This window comes from Protopterus annectens, chromosome 8.part0 (assembly GCF_019279795.1).
Source record: "Protopterus annectens isolate FY-2018-M chromosome 8.part0, PAN1.0, whole genome shotgun sequence".
In the NCBI taxonomy this organism is placed as follows: Eukaryota; Metazoa; Chordata; order Ceratodontiformes; family Protopteridae; genus Protopterus; species Protopterus annectens.
In genome coordinates, this window is record NC_056741.1 from 1,568,100,655 (window position 1) to 1,568,123,042 (window position 22,388).

The 22,388-nt window shown below is 38.2% G+C and overlaps 1 protein-coding gene across 1 annotated transcript in view; it reads left to right on the forward strand.

The window, feature by feature from the left end:
* The window catches only part of LOC122808514, a 1,519,214-nt gene that overhangs the window by 715,798 nt on the left and 781,028 nt on the right, over positions 1-22,388 (forward strand). Inside the window, exon 11 of the mRNA XM_044079469.1 lies at positions 12,567-12,729. Coding sequence (XP_043935404.1) covers positions 12,567-12,729 — 163 coding nt within the window. The remainder of the gene's footprint in view (positions 1-12,566; positions 12,730-22,388) is intronic.

Consider the following 22,388-nt stretch of genomic DNA (forward strand, 5'->3'; position numbering starts at 1 on the left):
GTGCTGAAGTTTTCAATTAAATGCACATGCTCCTATGAAATATGAATTCTATCCAGTCTAGCCCAGTCATTATACCTTGAGGAATAATATGGAAATTCTGAGTTCCTACTACTGAATTTACATCTTCTATACCAAATATTTTCTTAAATATCTTCAGAAGTCTGTCCTTGTTTGTTATATTTTCCCTTATAGGTTCCCCCGATACATCCTCATTATCTCAAATGAAGTTCCCGTCCTCACCTATAAGTAATATTCCCTTCTGAATGCTGATTGTTTCTTCCAAAATTTTCTTAAGATCCATAATAGCTGCTTTTGGTGGAAGGTAAATAATAATCCTCCTTCCTTGCCAGTAGCCCCTTACTGCCGCAAATATATCATTATTGCCTCTTTTTCCTCTTTTGTTGCTATTGGTGCCCCTCTAGCAATCAATATCATAATTTTTCTTTTCCTTTATGCCTTATTTTCAGCTAATATCCATTCTGAAATCTGAAATTTCAGACTTTATTTTTATGAAGCTGCTTGCCACTATATTTTAACTTTAGCACTTCCCTCCGCAAAGATTTTTCAGAACTCCCAAGATTAATTGCTTGCACCTGCAGACAGCTTGACTCCATGTAAAAGTAGTTAGCAATAAGAAAAAAAGGAACTGACAACTTTGTAGATGCATGAAGGAATCTTTGTGAATTTAACTCAGAATAAAACATAAATTCTCCTTGCCAACTGCCTTCAGCTGCAGACTTCATTTTTCCCATTGAGATCATGCTAATGGTAAAAAAAAAAAAAAAAAAAAAAGTTAATAAGGACGAAAGCGATCTTTGTTAACAATAGGTTATGAAAATAGAAACTGATTTTTACATGCAAAATGTATATGCATATATTTATATATAATTTTTGATCACAAAATGAACTAAGGTTGATATATTTCCAGCCATGTAGTATATTGCCTTGGATAAAATCACAGACTTAATAATCTACTTAATAATTTGGTTAAATAAGATGTACCATTAAAGTACATTAGGGCTATATATTATTATGACAGCTACTAGGTAGGGCAGGACCAGCTCGAATGTCACACTGATGGGGGAAGGGATGTGAATTTAACATGTGTACCAATAACACTTTGTCTTACAGCACAATAAACCACTCCCATGCCTGATAAAAAGTATATATATATATATATTTAGAAAGCTTGTGAGGAAATTATTACTTTATTTTTGTTTTACTTGGATCGCTTGTCTGTGTACTTAATAAAGGATTTTCGACTGGAAACAGACGGCCTGCCTTGCTTGGATTACTTTCGAATACTTAGTAATGCTGTAGAATTATATATTTTCTATTATTACTTTTTGACTTGATGGGTTTACGTTCGCTACTTCTACTACTATTGTCTGATCTGATTAATATACAGTGATTAACTAGAAATATATGGACTGAAAATCTTCCACACAGAGAAGTTTCTTACACTGTTTTATCTTTATAGATGCAAGACATTTAGTATTTTTCACGCCTTTCATCATTTTGTTTTATTTTCCAAACCTGTTTGCTTATAGCTTAAGCCAGGGACATGAATCTAGACTTCCACCTTTTTAAAAACAGTGGACATTATTATCTTAAAGTTAATGTTAGATATGATGCAATCAGTACGCTTCTACATCTCATCCCCATCCCAGGAGCCCACAATCACAACATTATGTTTATGTAAAACTTGCTTCTGTCCAGCCTTTTTTATCTAGTTATACTCTAAAGCATATACTTCTTACCACCAAAAAAAAGTACTTGCTTTCTTTAATGTATTTACTATATACAACAGTCACTTAAAATACCCCTGACTGTACCCTATACAAAACCGCTTTACAATATAAGATGCAGTTTATATGTCATTAAATTTTTAATAAAAATGCTGATAAGAACAACAATTGTTTTACTTAGAGTTACTATTTCCCCCTTTTAGCATCATTCTAAACATAAGGGCGGCTGTGGTGGTGCAGCGGTTAGTGTTGCCGCCTCACAGCAAGAGGTTCTCTGGTTCGATCTTCGGCTGGGGTGCCTTCTGTGTGGAGTCTGCATGTCCTTCCTGTGATTGTGTGGGTTTCTTCCGGGTGCTCCGGTTTCCTCCCACATCCCAAAGACATGCTGTAGGTGGATTGGATACTCTAAATTGGCCCTAGGCGTGAGTGTATGCGTGTATGTGCCTTCTGTGGAAGGTTGGGCACCGGGCTGCCAACTCGGCACCGTAAAAAACTCCACTGCCAATCATGAGTGGACAGGTGATCTGCTGTGGCGACCTCTATCCGGGAAAAAGCCAAAAGAAGAAGTATCATTCTAAACATACATAACATAAAAAGGGGTATATGCTTTACAGTCCATCCACAAGTCTAACAAAGACAGCAAAACTCCAGTCTTTCTTAGCCACCTTTTCTTGCAAAGCCATATTTCACAAATGCATTTGAGGCTTTGTAGTCTCCACATTTATTCACTAATTTAGTGTTGCTGGTCTTCATTCTGATTATCTTTATCTCCCGACACTGGAGTCTGGTTCAAGTCCAAGATACTCCTGATTGTTCTAGTCTATTCCTGTGCTTTTTTTCTGTCTTTCAAGCATTTTCCTTAGAAACAATGGAAAAGATTCCCTAGCAAAGTCTCTGTATGAGCTTTATTTTCAAAAGAATGACAAGCAGAATCCCTTTTTGCTAGCCATCTCAATTTTTGTTGGATAAACATTTTTATTTCCTCCTTAGCCTGTTCTGCTGCCAAAAACTATATAAAACTATATTTGATCCTCAATGAAAAAATATTCCGAAGACAGCTGAATACAGCATCTTGAATCTCACACTTGTCTGTCAGCATTCAATTATTACTGGGATAAATTTGCTTCTGTTTTGCCTGATGTACAGGACTGTGGTTTAGGACATTCCAATACTGTCCTTATGACTTCTCTTCAGATAGGGGCAACAGTGACAGATGATATTCATTAAATACATGCTTCCCCAGGGGCAGAGGAGTTTTGAAGAACCAGTGATTCAGGCATCCTTTTTGTGGGAAGCAATCTCAGCATCAGTGAAGGAGTGCTTGACTGCTTCACTCTGGAGGCAGTCGGGGCTGATTGTCTCTTCATGCAGATGCTTGGAGAGCCATCATACAAGACATATGGGTGAAGAGCATAATATCCAGAGATTGTCTCATTCTATTCTCATTAACCCCAAAAATATTATCCCTAGCCCTTCCGGGTATACTACACTATAAAAAAGGCATCAGCAAAAGAGATTGCAAATGTCCCTCAAAAAAGAGCCATCCAGGAGGTCCCACCAAACCAGACAATATTTGGAGTCTATTCCAGATTCGTTTTAGTTCCACAGAGGTCAAAGGACTGCAGACCCATTCTAGACGTAAGTAGCCTAAATCAGTATGTAAAAAAGGCAGAATTCTAGACAGTTATTATGCCAGCTGTTCTCCACTGGAGAACAACTGGATGTGTTGTACAAACCTTTAGGACACACAAATATCCCTGAAGAGTCCAGAAGGACCCTTAGATTACATCTGTAATCAATAATTATCATTTCCCACCATGCTGTGGCCCCCCCTGCCCCCCATGCATTGTGGCAATCACAGCTTATGTGTGACTTAAGAGAATTCACATATTTCCATATCTGGATTTTTAGCTCCTAGCTGCTACGAGAAAGGAGTCTATTCTGTCGGCTAGAGATTACTTACTTCACTCATGTCTATCCTTGGGCATCTCAATCAAAATGGAATATCATTTTTAGAGCCTTTCTCATCTCTGGCCTTTCTAGGAAGCCATCTGGATGTTAGAGCATGCATTTTCAAACTACAGAAGAAAGATTTTGTCATTATGAACTGCAGTCTCAAGCCCTCTGACCCCTAAATCTCCTTTAGCCTCTCTCATCGTAAAAACTATCCATCTTATGAGAATATCTATCCATCTTGTACCTCATACAAGGCTTTACATGACGGTTCTGCAGTGAATTCTGAGCATGTAGTGGTCCCAGGTAATGGATGCTATCAGCATTCCTGTTTGTCTCTCATTCACTGCAGGAAACATTTAATGTCATTGATGGAGTCTCTCATAGTCCCAAGGGGAAGATCCTTTTCTTTGTCCCTTTCAAAGGCTGCAGTGAACATGAACATGTTCTCCCTAGGGCAGGGGGAACCATTTTGAGGGGGAGAATGATTCAGGTAAGATGGTCTGAATTGCAAGCAAACTTTCAGATAATTGTCACAGAGCTAAGACAGTCCTCCTAGCACTACAGGCCTTCCAGAACTATCTTCTATAGGATGTGATTTCTATACACTCTATACACACAGTCAGTAGTCTAGTTTTTCTACAAGTGGAAGGGAACCAGGTCTTATATACTATGCCAAGAGGCCACACGAGTGACAGTGGGGGATGTTTTTGCAACAACACACATTTTGGGAGGCCAGTTATCTTGCCTACAGGCTCAGCAGATCAATTCTGATGTCTCATGAGTGGACCCTCAATGCATTATATATAGGGCCCTGATGGAGAGATGAAAGGGGTCCTGATGGAGAGATGAAAGGGGTCCTGATGGAGAGATGAAAAGTCAGCAAGCAAAGGAACATAGTAGTTCTGAAACTGAATTAATCCTCAAGTCTTGGTGAGTACCTTCGCGAGGTGGACCCTGTTTTTCACAAAATCTCACCAAGGCGACACTGATATATAAACTATATTTATATAGCATATATCATGGACAGAAGTAAATCAAAAATAAAAAAAAGATAGCTGGGTGCACAAGACCCAGGATAAAAAAGTGCCCAATCCTGGTAGGTGCACTGGTGCCAGGACTGGAAAAAATGACAGTGTAGAATCCTCAAAATACAGAAGCAATCCTACAATGGGGCCAGGCCAGGCTCATGGGGAGGATGGCCCCTCTGTTGTAGAAGGAAGTAGTAGTCCACAAAAATGGCAAAAATTAATTGGTCAAAGAAGAGCCATAAAGACGACAGTGTGGACTATTGAGGATGTTGTTGTTTGTCTTTCGGCTTTTCCCGGTAAGAGGTCGCCACAGCGGAACTCCATTTCGCTAATGATTGGCAGTAGATTTTTTACGAAACGCCGAGGTGCCAGCTCGACACTCAACCTTCAACGAAGGTATGCCCATTTACACACGCATGTCTTTCGAACGCTAACCAACCGCGGGGAGGAAATGCAGACTCCACACAGAAGGCACTCCCAAGCCCATTCGAGAATCGAACGGGAGAACCTCTTGCTGTGAGGTAACAATGCTACCGCCATACCACCGTGGCAATTTAGAAAGAAATTATGTATTGTTACTATTATGTAAAAAGCCCAGAATTTCCAGACACAAGATATACAAAACGATTAAGAGAGAAATTAGAGGAAAGAAAAATACTTCCACAGAAAAAACTGTCACAAGCTTCAAATAAAAATGTGCTTTCATTAATAGAACAGATTTTTGAAAAGCAGTATATAGATCAAGAAACTTTAATCCCTTTGGAAAAAGAAGCCTCTGAGGAAGTGAGAAATTATAAACAACAAAGCCTAGAGAGATTTGAAAAATATAAGAAAGAAATATGGACATGGGAAAGAAAGAGAGATTTGATATGGTGCAATATTTATGTAAAGGAGAAAGCCAAGTTAACTAATATACAGAAGGCAGTTTCAAAGATATTCGAAGAAAAATACAGGCAAAGGCATCCAGATATGGAAAATTTCACAATAAAAAGACTAAAAGCGCAAATATTTAATGTAGAAAAGATGATTAGTAAAGTAGAAGTTAAGGAAATAGAAGTTGAAGTTATGGAATGCCTGCAAAGTGAAAGATTTAATGTAGAAGGTCTAAAACAGACTACATTACAGCATAATGGAGTGAGTCCCCAGAATAAGGAAAAGCAAGAAGATCAGGAGACATGTGAAGAAGAAATATGGAGAGGGGAAAAGAAAAACGATTTAATATGGTGTAATATTTATGCAAAGGAGAAAGCAAAACTAACTAATACAAAAAGAGCAGCACCAAAGATATTTGAAGAAAAATATAGGCAAAGGAATCCAGATATGGAAAAGTTTACAATACAAAAAATAAGAAGACTAAGAGTAAAAGTAGAAAAAGAGATTAGTAATGGAGAAGTCAAAGAAATAGAAATTGAGGTAATGGAACAGCTGCAAAGAGAAGGATTCAGTGTAGAAAATCAAATGCAGAAAACACCACAACAGGATAGAGCAATGGATATCCAAATTAAGGGGAAACTAATGGAACAGGAAGCAACAGGTCAGGTGCCATATCAAGATATTTTGGAGCCTTCCATAGGAAACCAGTATAAAAGTTCACTTGAAGTTAGACAGCAAGGAAAGGAACAGGAAACTGGAAACTCTGATGCAGTCAATGTTGAGGAGTGATAGGACAGTGAGTTTCCATATGACAGAGCAACAGATGACACAGGATGAAATTGAAGAGAATGTGCCACAGGAAGATGCTATAGAACTTTCTATAGAATGCCCGCAGGAAACGGATAACAAGGGATGTGCCCTCAGTATGGATGAAAATGAGTTAAGATAAGAGTTGCTTGATCTAATAGACAAAGACAGATATATCAAGATCAATGAGAGAAATAGACTGCAGAAGATTAATAAAACCCCAAAAGTCAGAAGCTTGATAAAACAAATGAACACAGTAATTAGGACTGTCCATAGAGATCCATGCGATATAACAGAAGTAAACAGAATATATTACTGTGCTGCTAAATTAATAACTGATAAAATTCTACCACAGGAACATAGGATAGCAAGGGAAAAGGGAAGCGAATACCATCATGGAAATATCGAACAGAGAAAACTATAAAGCAGCTAAGACAAGAAGTGTCATTGTTAGAAAATTATAGAAGAGGGAACGGATTAACAAAAATATTAAGAAAGATAGATGTGATAAAAGCAATGTGCAGTATTAGAACAGACCAGGATCTATCATGCACTATTGGAGATAACAAACTAAAAATCTCAAAACAGGTGGAAAGACTCAGAAGATACGAAGATAAATATAAGGGAAAAGCACAAAATAAGCAATTTACTAATGACCCAAAAACGTTTTATAGAAAATTGGGAAATAAGGTAAAAGGAATTGATAGACCGCCGAAAAAAGAGGAAGTAGATGCATTTTGGAGACGTATCTATGAAGATCCTGTGGAACATAACAAAGATGCTAAATGGATAGAAGAAGTAAAAGAAAGAATAAGAAGTTTAAAGGTACAGGATATGAAATGGGATGAAATAACAACCAGAGAGATTGAAATAAATTTGAGAAAAGCCTCTAATTGGAAAACCCCAGGCCCAGATGCAGTACCTAACTTTTGGCTTAAAGTATTAACTTCTTTACACGAGAATCTAGCCATGAGTAAAAACTGTTTATATGCACACCCCAAACAGACACTGCACTGGTTAACAACAGGAAAAACAATGCTCTTACTTAAGAGTGAACCTGCAAGCTACCCTAAAAATTATAGACCAATAACTTGTCTTCTGACGATGTATAAACTATACATGGGAATTGCCGCCGACAGAGTTTATAGTCATTTAGAAGAAAACTCAATTATGGCAGTAGAACAAAAGGGCAATAAAAGAAAGTCATATGGAACAAAGGATCATTTGTTGTTAAATAAAGTTATAGTGGCGAACTGTAAGAAAGGGAAGAATCTAAGTATGGCATGGATTGACTATAAAAAAGCATTTGATAGTATCCCACATAAATGGATAAAAGAGTGCTTAAAAATGTATAAGGTACATCCTACACTGATTGATTACATTACAGTAACCATGAAACAGTGGCAGACCACTTTGCAATTAAGCCATGATAAAGGACAGATTATTATCCCAGGGGTAAAAATCCAAAGGGGGATATTCCAGGGTGACTCCCTGTCACCATTGCTATTTTGCCTTGCCATTAATCCATTAAGCTGTATACTTAACAGTTTAGGTCATGGCTATAATTTGGCTTCTAGAAAACAACGAAGTCTAATGACTTCTCATCTTCTCTTTTTCGATGATTTAAAACTTTATAGCTCATAAATGAGGAACTGAAAGCACAGCTGCGGGTTGTCAAAACATTTTCAGATGATATTGGAATGTCATTTGGTCTTGATAAATGTGCAAAAGCAACCTTTAAAAAAGGAAAATTGCAGCACCAGGAAAATATCAGTTTGGGAGAAGAATGTGATATAAAAGAACTTGAGCAAGAGGGGGTGTATAAATACTTGGGACTTGATGAAGGGTCAGCAATAAAACATGAACAAATACGAATAAAGCTTAGTAAGGAGTACTTTAGAAGACTTAAATTAATCCTGAAAACAGCATTGACACCTAGGAACAAGATCCAAGCTATAAATCAGTTTGCTCTTCCTGTCCTAACTTATAGTTTTGGAGTGATTGACTGGCCCCAAAAAGTGTTGGATAGATTGGATATTAAAACAAGAAGGATGCTTCATGCTCACCAAATGATTTATAAAAATCAGTGTATACCAAGATTATATATTCCCCGTTCTGAAGGAGGGATGGGCCTCCTTGAAATTGATTGCATGTATAGATCTGCAATTGTGGGATTCCACTCATATCTACTGACCTCACAAGATCCAAATGTGGTGAAAGTTTTGAAACATGAGGAGAATAAATCTAAGATGGCATCTCTACTTAATTTTGCAGAAGCATATCGACGTCAAGCAGGAATGGAAATCAAACCAGAAGTGGATAAAAAACAGGCAGCAACTGAATGTGCTAAAAAACAAAAGAAAGAATATAAGGTGAAGGACCAGGAGAAAAGGCAAGAAATGTGGAGTATGCATAAATATAGTTGCAAGTATAGAAAACTTCGATCGAACTTTTGATCGAGAACGAATGCAGGAATGGTTAAGGAGAAGTGAATTTACTTCAAAAAATGAAAGGTTAATATTGGCAGCCCAAAATACTGGGCTGCGTACATGCTGGTTTACTAAGTCCATTGAACATGTGGGAGAAACTGACATATGTAGGTTTTGTGGAACCGAACTGGAAACAGTCACACACCTTATTGCTGGTTGTGACTCTCTAATGGCAGAACGACTGTATACTGAAAGGCATAATAATGTGGCGAGATTGTTACACTGGAGATTGTGCAAACATTATGGTACTGAAGTGGCTGAAAAACACTGGAAACATGAACCACAGAGAATCATAAAAAATGATGAAGTCTACATCACATGGGATCACCCAATACCAACAGTCCAAAAGACAGATGCTAGAAAACTGGATATAGTGGTCCAAGAAAAGAAGACAAAAGTAGCATTGATCATTGAAATCGCCACACCTAGTGACTGCAGTGTCTTGCGTACAGAGAGACACAAAGTCATAAAATACCTCGATCTGCAGGCAGAAACGAGAGCCATGTGGAAGAAAGATACCCAGACAGTTCCAATAGAAGTAGTAGCAACTGATCTTATAAAAAAGAATTCACAATCATATTTAGATATGTTACCAATTCATGTAACACCGTATGAATTGCAGAAGGAATCATTACTGGGCACACTGCGGGTGCTGCGAAGAGCACTTTTGGGTAACATCAAAGAGTGAAACAATAATTTCATGAACTTTAATCATACTTTGACTTAGGAATGGGGTCCATTCCTGTCATGGTATTAGAAACCCAAAAAACTTGGAGAAATTAAAAACAGCAGAGGCATTATAGTAACAACTTTATTTGTTAACCAGATAGATGGACAGTCCCTTTTCAGGGGCAACCCGGGAGCAATGTCTGGTTAAGTGACTTGCTCAAGGTTATGCAGGAGGCAATTGATGGCTGAGGGAATCAAGCCATGTACCACAGGAACTAAAGCTTACAACATTATCCTCTGCGCCAACTGCCAGACATCAGTAACACAGTTAGTATTTCAATGCTGGAACAGCCAGGCTGTGATCTGTTTGCATTCCCTACCAGCACGAAAAGCAACAACTTCTTTGCCCTCATCACTTCACAGGGAGAGTCACTCAGGGATTTTTTGATCTGTCAGTAGGCACTCAGACTTCTCTATGCCCCCCCCCCTCCTTTCCCATAATGATAAAATTCCTCTAGGAAGCACCTCTGCACATGGCCACAGTCATCCTGATAGCGCCTTTTTGGTCTAGGCAAATTTGTGTCTCCTTGCTATGGTTTAATTTCAAGAAGTAGCCCTGGTTTCTTAATATACATCTTGATTTTCTTTTCCAGCAAGCCTCAATCAGACATTGGGTTCCTTAGTTTAACTGCAAGGTTTCTCCATTTTCATCAATGGCCAGAGACCTAGCCTGTTCCACAAAAGTGATCTAAATTCTACAGCCTCATAGAAACAATGAACTTGCAAGCTTTACAGGAGCAAATGGAAAATGTTTTCTATCTGGGCTTCCCAATCAGGGATTGGACTCCTTTTTCATTCAAGTTCTGTCAAGTTTTAAACTCTATCTCATCCCTGTTTGAATCTGGATCCAATTATTTTACCATTAAGGTCCAGTTAGCCTTCATCTCCATCTTTTACACCGATTTTTTTCTTTATATTCCTTGGTAGAGCGGGTCTGTAAAGCATTACATAAAGGCACCTTTGTCCTCTGTCCTTCCATTAAAGATGCAGGATTTGAACATTGTGCTGAAAGCACTAACATATCCTTCATTTGATCTAGCGTCTTCTGCTGATTTAAATTTTTTTCTTGGAAGACAACAGCTGCCATTTCTCCGAAAAGGATTTTGGAGTTCCATGTCCTTTCCTCCAAACCTCCATATTAGATTTTTCACAAAGAGTGTTACTTCGAATAAATCCATCCCTTTTTTGTCCAAGATTTTATCAGGGTTTTTTCTTAACCAAACAATACACCTTCCAATCTTTCTTAATAGCTATTCCAGTGGAGGGGGGGGGGGGTACTTGTTCTACACCCTTAGATGATCACAGATAGTTACATTTCTATTTACACCACACAAAAGTAATCAGGAAGGACATTTCAAACTTTGTTCTAATTAATGCAGCTGGGGTGCAAAGTTTCCAAAATAACTTTGTCAGGATGGTTTTCTGACTGTATAACTTTCATATAGCAATCCAAAACACAAAACTTTACTGGCAAAGTGAATGCTGCATACTTTTCCTAAAGGTTATAAACTGGACACCATCTCCAAATCTAGACCCACAAGGGCATCCTGTCATGATTCCACCTAGGAAAGCAGGTAGCTGTGGAATCTGTCCCATAATTCATTGTGGACTCACAGGGGAAAAAAAACAATATACTGATGTTATGTAGTATAATAAAGCTGACTCTTTATTATCCCTAGTCTTTCTGCTTCAACAGCCTGCCCTCCTTTCCCCTACCAAACTGTAACATTCTGTCTTTCTAGATAGACCTAGTAGACCTATTCTGAAGCCCATCCTTTGTTCACTACCATCTTTTTATGCTCCCTTAGTTCCCACTGTATAGATTAGGCAATACATTTGACCTCAGAAGATCTGGTGGACATGTGCATAATGGGAATAGGAAAGGAGCTACAAACTCTTGGTAAGATGATAAGTTACTGAAACGTTTCTGCCTAGCTGCTAACATTCTATAATTCATAGTGGGTGGATTAGGGATAATAAGTTCACAAGCTCAGTTTCAGTCATACAGTAGGGAAATGGAGGCTGAGAAAATCAAACCATGGATTACAGCAGTCAGCTAATTAACAGTTCATAGCATTAACCTATAAAAAGGTATGTGTGTCCATAAATATGTGTGTGTGTGTGTGTGTGTGTGTGTGTGTGTAAGCATATAGATATACACACACACACACACACACACACATATATATATATATATATATATATATATATACAAACACACACACATATGCATACACACACACACACACACACACACACACACACTCGTGTTTGTATGTGTAAATGTGAGTATTGTGTAAAACTAAGATATACTATTCCAAAGAATAGATACTTTTAAAGAAGTATGCATTTTATTGAGTGAGTTCCTATAGTACTAGAGTATGCTTGTAAATGCATTTGTGTCTGAATCCGTGAGTGTTCTTGGGAAAGGGCAGAATACAGACTTGAAGTCCTATATTTTGATGTGTGTGTGTGTGTGTGTGTGTGTGTGTGTGTGTGTGTGTGTGTGTGTGTGTGTGTGTGTTTGGGATGAGAAATGAAATGGTATTTCAGTGAGCAGCATCCATCACATGTATCAGGCAACTGAGGGAGTATTAAAATGAACGGTTACAGCATTTTCAGTCTGAATTTGTGAGCCCTAAACCTAACAGCATATTGGAATTCAGACTCCGCATTCACTCAGTATAAATTAAAATTATAGGGTGCTGTCAATAAATGAATTCCTGAATTATGGTTAATTTTACTGACTGAAATTAGTGTTTTTGAATAGAATTAAAACATATACATGAGAATCAATATGTAAATTGTAATCAGCTAGTAATGTTACATTTTGTATGCTTTAAAAAATACCACAATATTGTCATTTTCATTAAATGTCCCTCTTTAGTGTTATGATGTTTAAATTTTTAACTGTGATTATATTTTTTTCTTTTCAGGACATACTGGAAGGAGTGGATTCAAAAGATGTAAAGGACCTCTTGCAAGAAGTGGTAGACAAGACTGTGACATTTCCTGTGCCTACATTGGAATCTACCCACATGAACAATCATGTTGGTAGAGGTGTTGTTGGATTGCACAGCCAATACCAGTCACTTCCAGGTAATAAAAGTCCTAGTATCTCTCAGTCCACTTCATTCTCCATCTGATGACTATTATCAAATCTGTTACAGAAATGGGAATCATGTTAGGCAGGGCTTCAGTCTGTCTGCTCTATCACTAAAGTATAAAGTTATCCCCTTAATTCGTCTGTATGACACAACTGGATGCATCACCAGTCAGGAATATAGAGATTGCAAAACTGACAAAAATGCAGAACTAGCCTATTTCTTGGTGATAGTTATAGACCTGGTTATCTTATTATTTTTAGCCATGGAGCTGGTCATTGTATTAGATGGCACTCAATCAGTTAGGGGCACAAATATCAATGTTCTTCTTAGGTACACAGTTCGTATGTCACATATATATATATATATATATATATATATATATATATATATATATACATACATATATATATATATATATATATCGTCACTTTATGAGTTAGATTTTTACAGGCAGTCAGATGACTATATGTAATGATTTATATAATGCCTTTACTTATTTGGTAATGAATTTAGTGGGTTAATCCACTGAACATTTTTCAGCCACAACTTAAGCTTCGACAATAAAAAATGTAAATTTTTCATCATTCTTTGTATCAGAATGTAGTCAATATCACTGTTATAACACCCATACCACTACTGAGAGGCAGCCATTTGACTCCAGTTTTGAAATATTTTTTTTTTCATGACTTTACGTAATACTTTCTCCCCTTGATTGATTAGTATATATCGGTAAAGTGGACTTAGCCCAGCCCTTTTGAAGGAACTAACCAAATCTCTTTGTCATTTCCTAGGAACTGGTAGTCATTGTTGTTGTTGTGTCTTTCGGCTTTTCCCAGTTAGGGGTCATCACAGCGGAACTCCGGTCCGCTAATGATTGGCAGTAGACTTTTACGTGCCGATTTGCCAGCCCTGATGCACAACCTTCAAACGAAGGTACACCCATTCACGCATGTCTCCACACAGAAGACGCTTTAGCTGAGAATCGAACAGGACAACGTCTTACTGTGAGATGACAATGTTACCGCAGCACCATTGTTAACTTTTATAATTTGGATGTCTAAAGATATATGTTGGGAGCTTTTGTTGGGCAGTGGATGATTATGAGTATATTATAACTTAAAACTTTTATGATAAAATGTCTATCTACACGTGTCAATGTTACAAACTTATTTCTGTGCTTATCATGACAGCATAGTATTAATAGATAGTTCTTAGGATAGAAAAATGTGTGCTTCTTGCTTGCTGTCATAGCAGAGTCCTTATTTGGTGTACCTGTCTTGAATTAGTGTTGATAATTCCTGTCAGTTTGTATAACATCTTTAAAGGAAAAGGAATTAACTACTTACTTGACTTTGCTGGTATATATGCAGCATTGTTCTGTTAGCATTTGGGTCAGATTTCTGTATTTATTTTTAAAGCCTTATACCTGTTATCTGAGTCTGAGTGGTGGTGCTTCAAAATTTTCCATTGTTTATATTAAAATATGTGTCAGATTTTTGCTCTATAACTATTAAAAAGACATTGGAACTGAATGAGCCAAACTCAATGAAGTTATGTGCTAAAATATTAATTTCTGAGGACTTCCATATTCAGGTTTCTTCTGCGAAGTGGTTAAAAACACGATTAGCTGTTGATCGTGCTGATTAAAGTTGATTGTGAAGCTCTTACTGTTTGCTGTCTGAATATCGTTCCATTTCAGTGTATTTAATCGAGAGAATTTCCTTTGAAATGTAATCACATATTAACACTACTCCACTTGTGTTTTAGTTTTAGAAGTTTGACAAAGTGAATTTGAGTATGAAACCTTATTTATGACTGGGTTTTGTTCTCTAAAAAGCATTTCTCTATGTCTCACTAAAGCTCAGAAGTATTGTGGAAGGGAATGGCTAGAGTTTGAAGCGTGGGAGGGGCAAATTGACAAACTTGACATTTCACTTCCAGATTATTTTAATTTTAATGGTGTTTTACAGTATATCTTATGTTGGGATATTTTGAATGCATATCTGTTTATGTTTCCAGGAATATTTGGTAAACTTAGTGGGGTTATTCCCCATGAGTTTCTGTCTGTGAGTAAAAATAAAAATAAGAAGCATTCAGGGAAGACTATTTTGAGCCATCTGATCGTTTTCCTCATGGTTTCATAGTTTAGAATGGTATTATTGTTTCTCTAAATTTTATACATAGTGGCTCAAATTCTTCCCTTCCCTTATTGACCAGGTTGACATGCCAGCAGTTAAAGATGAAAAAAGTATCTTAGATACTTCTAGTCCTTCTGATAAAAAAAGTCCGATGTATATTATGTCTGTGCTTATAAATTATAGTTTTCAGCCATCTGTGCTTATATATTGTAGGTTTCAACCTGTGCGACTGCTGAGATTTTAAATATACTCATATGTATGATTAGCTATCAACCATTTATAAATAAAATAGTTGGCATGCATAGTAGAGGAAATGGTATCAGTTAAAAATTTGAGAATGCTGATGTTACTAAATATTGGAGCTTGTTCACCTCTGCAGCTTTACAGGCCTATGTATTACGTTACATATTTTTCATTTAGATCTCCTGTTAGCATTGTTTTTGGTGGAGACATGCCTAGCATAAAGGGTAGTCTCATCTAGAGTGCATTATATAAAATAGAAGCCTTAAAATGTGTTTTTTTTTTTTGACCTGAAGCAGGCAGAGTCCTTTAATACCCAGGATTTGTGAGTTTAGTACAGTTTATCCAGTTGTCTGCACATTTCTTCTCATACTACAATAAGCCTGAGTACAGGCAATACATTTCCTCTTTACAGAAGATGTTTCAATCAGTCTTCCTCCTTCAGAGTTCATTTATTGAGGATGAGACCTTATGGCCCTAAACATGACTGCACTCATGCTGAAAATCTGTGTGTTTGTATATTTCAGTTTGTTTACCAGGCTACAGAACTGATCAGCAATGAACAGTTTCAGGCCCAGCCTGGACTATACAGAATCAGCAGTTAATAAGTCAATACAGTGGGTACGCAACATGTGATGAGATATTATATGATTTTGATTGTAAAGGCATAGCAATTGTATAAATAAATGAGTGAAAATGTATTGTTACAGTATGTTTGGCTGAACTTAACATTCACTGAAACATTTTTAGGTGTTAGAATTAGTGTAAGGTAAGCTGTTGTCAAGTAGTGGAATAGACAAATTGCGCACCACTGAATGTAAGGTAAGTGGAGTGGACATTAACTTATACTTGTAATGAAAGATTGACAATTGAAGTTGAGAATGTGTGAGATGTTTACAGTCAGGCTTAGGGTGAGGGCTAGGAAAAGAGACAAATATGTTGGCTTGATTGAATAGTGGTATATCTAAAGTGTGTGTGTGTGTGTGTGTGTGTGTGTGTGTGTGTGTGTGTGTGTGTGTGTGTGTGTGTGTGTGTGTGTGTGTATGTGTCTTGTGTAGTGGTACCATTAGGGAAAGGGTGTTTCGTACCCTAATGTGTAGGGTTGGGGTTAGGAGCAGGGGTAAGGTTAGTGTTAGCACACATGACTAAGGTGGTACAGGGGACAATGCAACCTGTTAGAATTGTGCAAGCCCCCTCTTAGCATTCTACTCTGGGGGCATCTCAACTAGTAATCTAGCCTCTGATCTTTCTCTGATGAAAATAATGGGCATTCCTGTCCGTCATCAGTTCTTTCTGTCTAGTCTACCAGGGCTGCGTTGGGAGCCCATCTCTCCACATTGACTTTGATTGCATGATGTAAGCATTAACTAAAGCTCAGATTTACTTGAGTGTCCTCCTGTTCCCTTGTGTATTCAGAGCAGACAGGGAGGGGCCCTTAGTCTTGGAGGAAAAGCTGCCTGTTCTTTTCCTCAGGGAAGGTTCAGAGGCAAGATTCCCAGTTGGGATGTCCCCAAAGGGGAATGCTTAGGAGGGACTTGCTCCTTTTCCAGGCATTGATTCAGCTCCTGGAGATTTGGAGCTGAACGTCATTCTAGCGGAGTCTGTTTTGGTGCCAGCTTGACTTCTTGCTCTTTCAGTCCTAAAACCTTTTGTCTGACTGGACTCAAGGCTGCTAGGTACCTGTGGCACAGCGTTCAGGGTTTAATTTCAGTCCTGATGCTCTCAAGGCCAGTCTTGATGCCTGAGTCTTCATTGTTTGACCTGTCAGTGCCAAAGCCAGTTTCTCGTTTGACGTGGTTTTTCTGCTGCAAATTTTTTTGTGATGGCTACTTTGTATGAACTCCTTCTGAGCTGACACTGGGCTCGGTAGTGGCACTGTTAGCACTTGGTGAGGATCACAATTCTTCCCTCAGAGTTATATGCAACAAATGCACCATCGGCCTTGGCTTCATCCAAAGACACCTTGTGTCCAGATCATGAATTCCAGAGACAGTCTTATCCAAAAGGCTGCAAGAAAAAGCAACATTTGGAAGATGACCCTTCCTGGGGCAACTCGGAGGAGACCATCCACATATTCTAAGTAAAAGAACATGTAAAAGGAGGCACATTGATTCCCCTGCAGAGTCACTCACAGCAGACCAACATTTCATTGCACGGGAGCGCTTCCCACAGTCTCCTTCTGAAAACCCAAATCAAGGAAATACTAGAGTTAATAAGCCAGAGGGAGTCCTGGAACATTCAACTCCCACTGTCCACCCCCGGACAAAGAGATTGTAATTCAAGGCCTTTAAGACTGCCTCATCTTTGTCTTGGGTGGTTCCTCCTGTGGATTGCATGATTGATTTGGTCATGCAGAAGATTGGCCCTAGGTGTGAGTGTATACGTGTGTGTGTGCCTTCTGTGGAAGGTTGGGTGCCGGGCTGGCAACTTGACAACGTAAAACTCCACTGCCAATTATGAGTGGACAGGTGATCCGCTGTGGTGACCCCTAACTGGGAAAAGCCGAAAGAAGAAGAAGATATGGAAGGAACCTGATGTGACAGAGGCCATACCTAGAAAACCTGACAAAAATCTTCTGGTGTCCCAAGGATAGACCACACCAGAGTAAATGACCCCTTGTGAACTTGATTATGGTTATAGCAGCTACATAAAAAAGAACCCACTTAAGAGATCTCACTAGTACTCCCACCCATACGTGAGGATATCTGACCAAACAGAGAAGTTCATCATTGCATCAGACACTTTTGTCATCAGTAAAAACTGCAAGAAAGACTCAGCCAAGCTTAAGTCTTCGTGTATAATACATTAAACTTCCTATAGAGCAGGCCTATAGAATATATGCAAATGACCCCTTGAAGACATATAAGTGTTTCAGATACATGGCTTCTGAGTGCCCATGAGTTTATACTTTTTAAGTCTTTATTGGTACATTCAGACTAGTAAAGCCACAGTTAACTTTAACGATAGTCATTACCCAGCCAGTGTAAAGTATGTAAGTGAAAATATGTTATTGCAACTTGTTTTCTTTTCTATTAATGCATGTGTGTCTATGTCTTTTCTTTTTTTTTTAAACGACCTTTGTTAAATTATCACTTAAGACATAGACGCACATGCATTAATAGAGCAACAGACTGTATTAACATTTTTTAATTTACATACATTATACATTACATGTATCTTTTCTTTCCTTACCACAAGTCTCATTTAGACCAACATTACATAAATTACTCAAGTCCTGCATTTCCTTATACCTTATTCCTACTTGTGAACATTACTTTACATGTATTGTTCCCAAAAATTCCATTTATTTCTATGTAATTTTCTCCTTCCCTTTTCTAGATACCATTTCTATTTTTTTACACATTCAGTACTAAATGCAGGTTGGTTTAGTTTTTGATTTACATTTTCTAGTAATTGCTTTTTTGACAGCCATTTCAGATCCTGTGTCCCAGATGAAGAGAATTATTTCCATATTTGCAGCTATTTGGTCCCTCAATATTTATGACAGTTTTCTGTAGGGAATTTTTAAAATTTGACAGCTCATTATACTCCCAAATTCATGCTCCTAGTTACTTCTTTCTTCCCTATCACACCTATAAGATTTGCTATCTACCTGAGGAAATAATATTTGAAGTCTGCTTGGGGTACAGAAATACCTATGTGAACACTTCTAAGGAAAAATCCAAGACCTTTTGGACTTTGTTGCATACTTGGAAGCCATACATATGCCCTCCCATTGTTCCTTTGTAAATGGCTATTCCAATCTGTCTTCCCAATCTATCCTAACCCCTAGATGCCCTACTAATAATCCCCCTTTTTTCATAATGCAACTTCTGTTCTAGATTCAACTAAAAACTCTGCTAAACCAGATCATTCTCTGAGGACCCCCATCTGTTTCTGTTTGCCTTGTACAATCATATCTTTCCCTGGTAAGTAAGGTGGTCTTTAACCTGCAGTCCAGACTTCTTGGACTCATCCCACTCTATTATCTTTCCCTCTGTACTTATTTGCTCCCTGTATCTTGGTTCCTTTGTCAGTTTTCTCCAGTAAATTCAGCTTCTCTTTCCTGTTTTCTGTACCCCTATTTGAAGTCAATCTTATTGCCAACATTTTTTTCTCCTTTCCCGTTTTGGCTTAGTTCTTAGAATATTTTCTGAAACTTCATGAGTATAATAGTATGTATGGTTGTTGTTAATATCCTCAAAGATCTGACTTCAAAATGCCACTTTGTCCTTATTTCTTGCAACCCCCCCCCACCTTCTTTATCATCATCATTCCTTTCCACTTTGAATTATAACCTTCTGCTTGTATGTATGCCTTAACTACATAGCTCTAAAATATCCATTCAAATCAGGTAATCCTAAACCACCTTGTTCTATTGGGAGGATCATTTTATCCGACTTAATTCTTGCTCTCTTCCCCCACGTTCAACTCTTTGTTAATTATTGCAAAGAGCTTCTCTGGTGCTGATAAAAGTATGTCTCATCTGTATGTAAAACTAAAAGGACTAAAACATTTTCACTTCTTATTTGTGTCTTACTATCAATATCCATAAACAATTGCTTCCAGTTTCTCAATTTTTGTATTATCTTTTGTCTGATTTCTTACCACACACAACAGAAGTCTTTTTAATCCATACTCATAAATTCTTCATCTTTTTATGTCCCTATAAATTTGGATATTTCTGAGCCAATTTGTATGTGGGTACATAGTTTTTAAATATAGCCTTTGTTTTATCTTCATTGGTTTTATATCGCAAAACAACTTGCAACTGTCTCAAAATGTTTCACAACACTGAAATGTCATTTTTCTGGATGTATCAAGTACAAATAATATCATTTGCAAATAAAGCCAATTTTTTTCATTGCCATGCAAATTATATCTTTGAATTTCTGAGTCCCTTATTTTCTTTGTCAGTGGCTCTAAATATAAAGCAAATATCAAATAGGAAAGAGGGCACCCCTACTTGGTTTCTGTGTTCAGACACAACTTATCAGAAAGGACCCCCCCCCACACACACACACACTTTAATTCTCACCTCTGATCCTTCATATATCCTCCTAATTAACCTTATTATTGTATCAGGGAATTCTAATGCTTCCATTGCCCTTCTCAGAAAATCCTGGCTTACTCTGTTGAATGCTTTTTTTCTGTATAAAGACCCATCAGCAACAGTGGTATTTTCTTACATTCTGCCTCCATGTAGATCATCATTGTCTTGTTAATGTTGTGAAATGTTTGCCTTCCCTCCACAAAACCACATTAATTTATACTTGCCAATTTTGGGAAAGATAGGTCTGATATCTGCCATTGTCTTAAGAGATTATTTAATAGAGGTATTTAAAAAAGATGTTAGACTTGTGGAGACTGCCTACCCCAGATAATCATAGACATATGGAATCATAGGTAGTGAATATGTTACATATTTCATATCTGTCCATGTAACTTTTATACAACATAGCTGATGGAGCAACCAGGGCAGCTGGATGGGTGTTACAGTAATATGTCATGATTGGCTTAGATTGTTTGGATTTGCAGAGAACTTTAACATCATTCACCAGTGTCCCCTTTGATGAGTTCTGCTTTGGTCCTGCAATGAAAGAAAATTCCTTAAAAGCAAACAGGAGGCCAAGACTCTTTCTGCCATTGGGTGTTGCATTCTTGGTCCTGCAGAGGGTCTTTGCCACAAAATAAAAATGCTGTAGGAATTCTTGGTATAATAAATCCCAGTAACAACATGTTTAGCCATAAAGCCCATTCGTCGTATGACACCTATGAGACAGAGGTGGTCCACACAACAAGGTTCTCCGTGGGTCTTCCCCTGGGAAGCAGCAGAAGATCCCCTGAGATCTTAACTGACTATCCTGCTCTGGATGGGGTTGTATTTCCCTGCAGTGACAAGCGTGGTTGGCCACCACACAAAACAATAGATTCTAGGATCCAAGTCTCGAGGTCCTCCCTTAGCCATAATGCCCCTGATCACTGAATTACCTCAGATCTCGTTTGCTGCTTTTCAAGATCAAGGGATTGTGACTTCTCCAGCTGGGGAAATAGTTTTTCATGAGTTTAGCTTTAAAATTTAAAATGATCTGTTTTCTTTGTTAAATCTTACTGTGTACTATCTCCCATGAAACCTATGAAACCTTACCTTCCTTTTCATGTTTCTTTCCTATTGTATGGTAAACTTATAACACTTCCTTCTCTACCTCCTTTAGAGGTATTCTCCAACTAACATTGTTGGTCAACTATTATCTTCTTCTTACCTCTTTTGAGGTATTCCTTATCTACCATAGTTGGTAGCTGTTCTTTTCTACACACACACACACACACACACACACACACACACACACACACACACACACACACACACACACACACACACACAAAATTTCTCCTAAATATTCTTTTGTGATTGGCTTGTATGACCTCTTGTCTTTCCAGTATGGCTGATAAGCCTACCAGATTTAAAAAGTGCACTTTCTGTGGGTATTACATACCAAACTGTGATGCCCACAGGGAGTGTGTGTACTGTTTCGGGTCAGCACATCTGGACACCTCTTGCTCCATTTATGCGGCCTTTAATGTCAGGGCTTTGGGTGACCGCAGAAATAAATTAATCATCAAAGGACATCTTCCATCTTCGGCTCCTTCTACTGGTACATCTTCATCAGGGGCTCAAACCCCCTCTTGAAAATCTAAAAAGGCTAAAGAATATAGGAAGTGCTCTTCATTAAAGTCACCTCAGTCAGTACCTTCCTTGAAGCCTTCCATGAAGGTACCAAAGACCTCGGACCCGAAAGCTTTGGATCTGACAACTGTAGGTTCTAAGTCTCCTGGGCTCCAGTCTCTGAGATTTTTCCCAGAGTCAGTATCTCCTACTTTGAGGTTTCCATTCCTCCAAGAAACCCCAGAAAAGTCTTCAAAGCCACCATCCACCTTCTCTTCTATTAGGTTCTCCTGGAGTCTTTCTGAGTTGGAGGTGGATAGGATGATGAGGAAGTTCATCAGAACACAGATCCAGATGTGGGTTCTGCCATCTCCCAGCAGATCTGTGAGGCTTAAATCTACCTTGCAGCCTGTACATGCTCCTTCTCCAACCCTACACATGGTCTGAGTCCTCTGTGAGTTGAACCGTTGGATCCAAAGGTCCTAACATCCTCAACTCTGATGATTTCCCTGACCCGATCAGGTCCAACTCTACTGGAGAATGATAAATCTCTCAGCCGAAGCATTGGTGCTGGATCTAAGGGGTTGACCTTGACTCTGAAGTTTT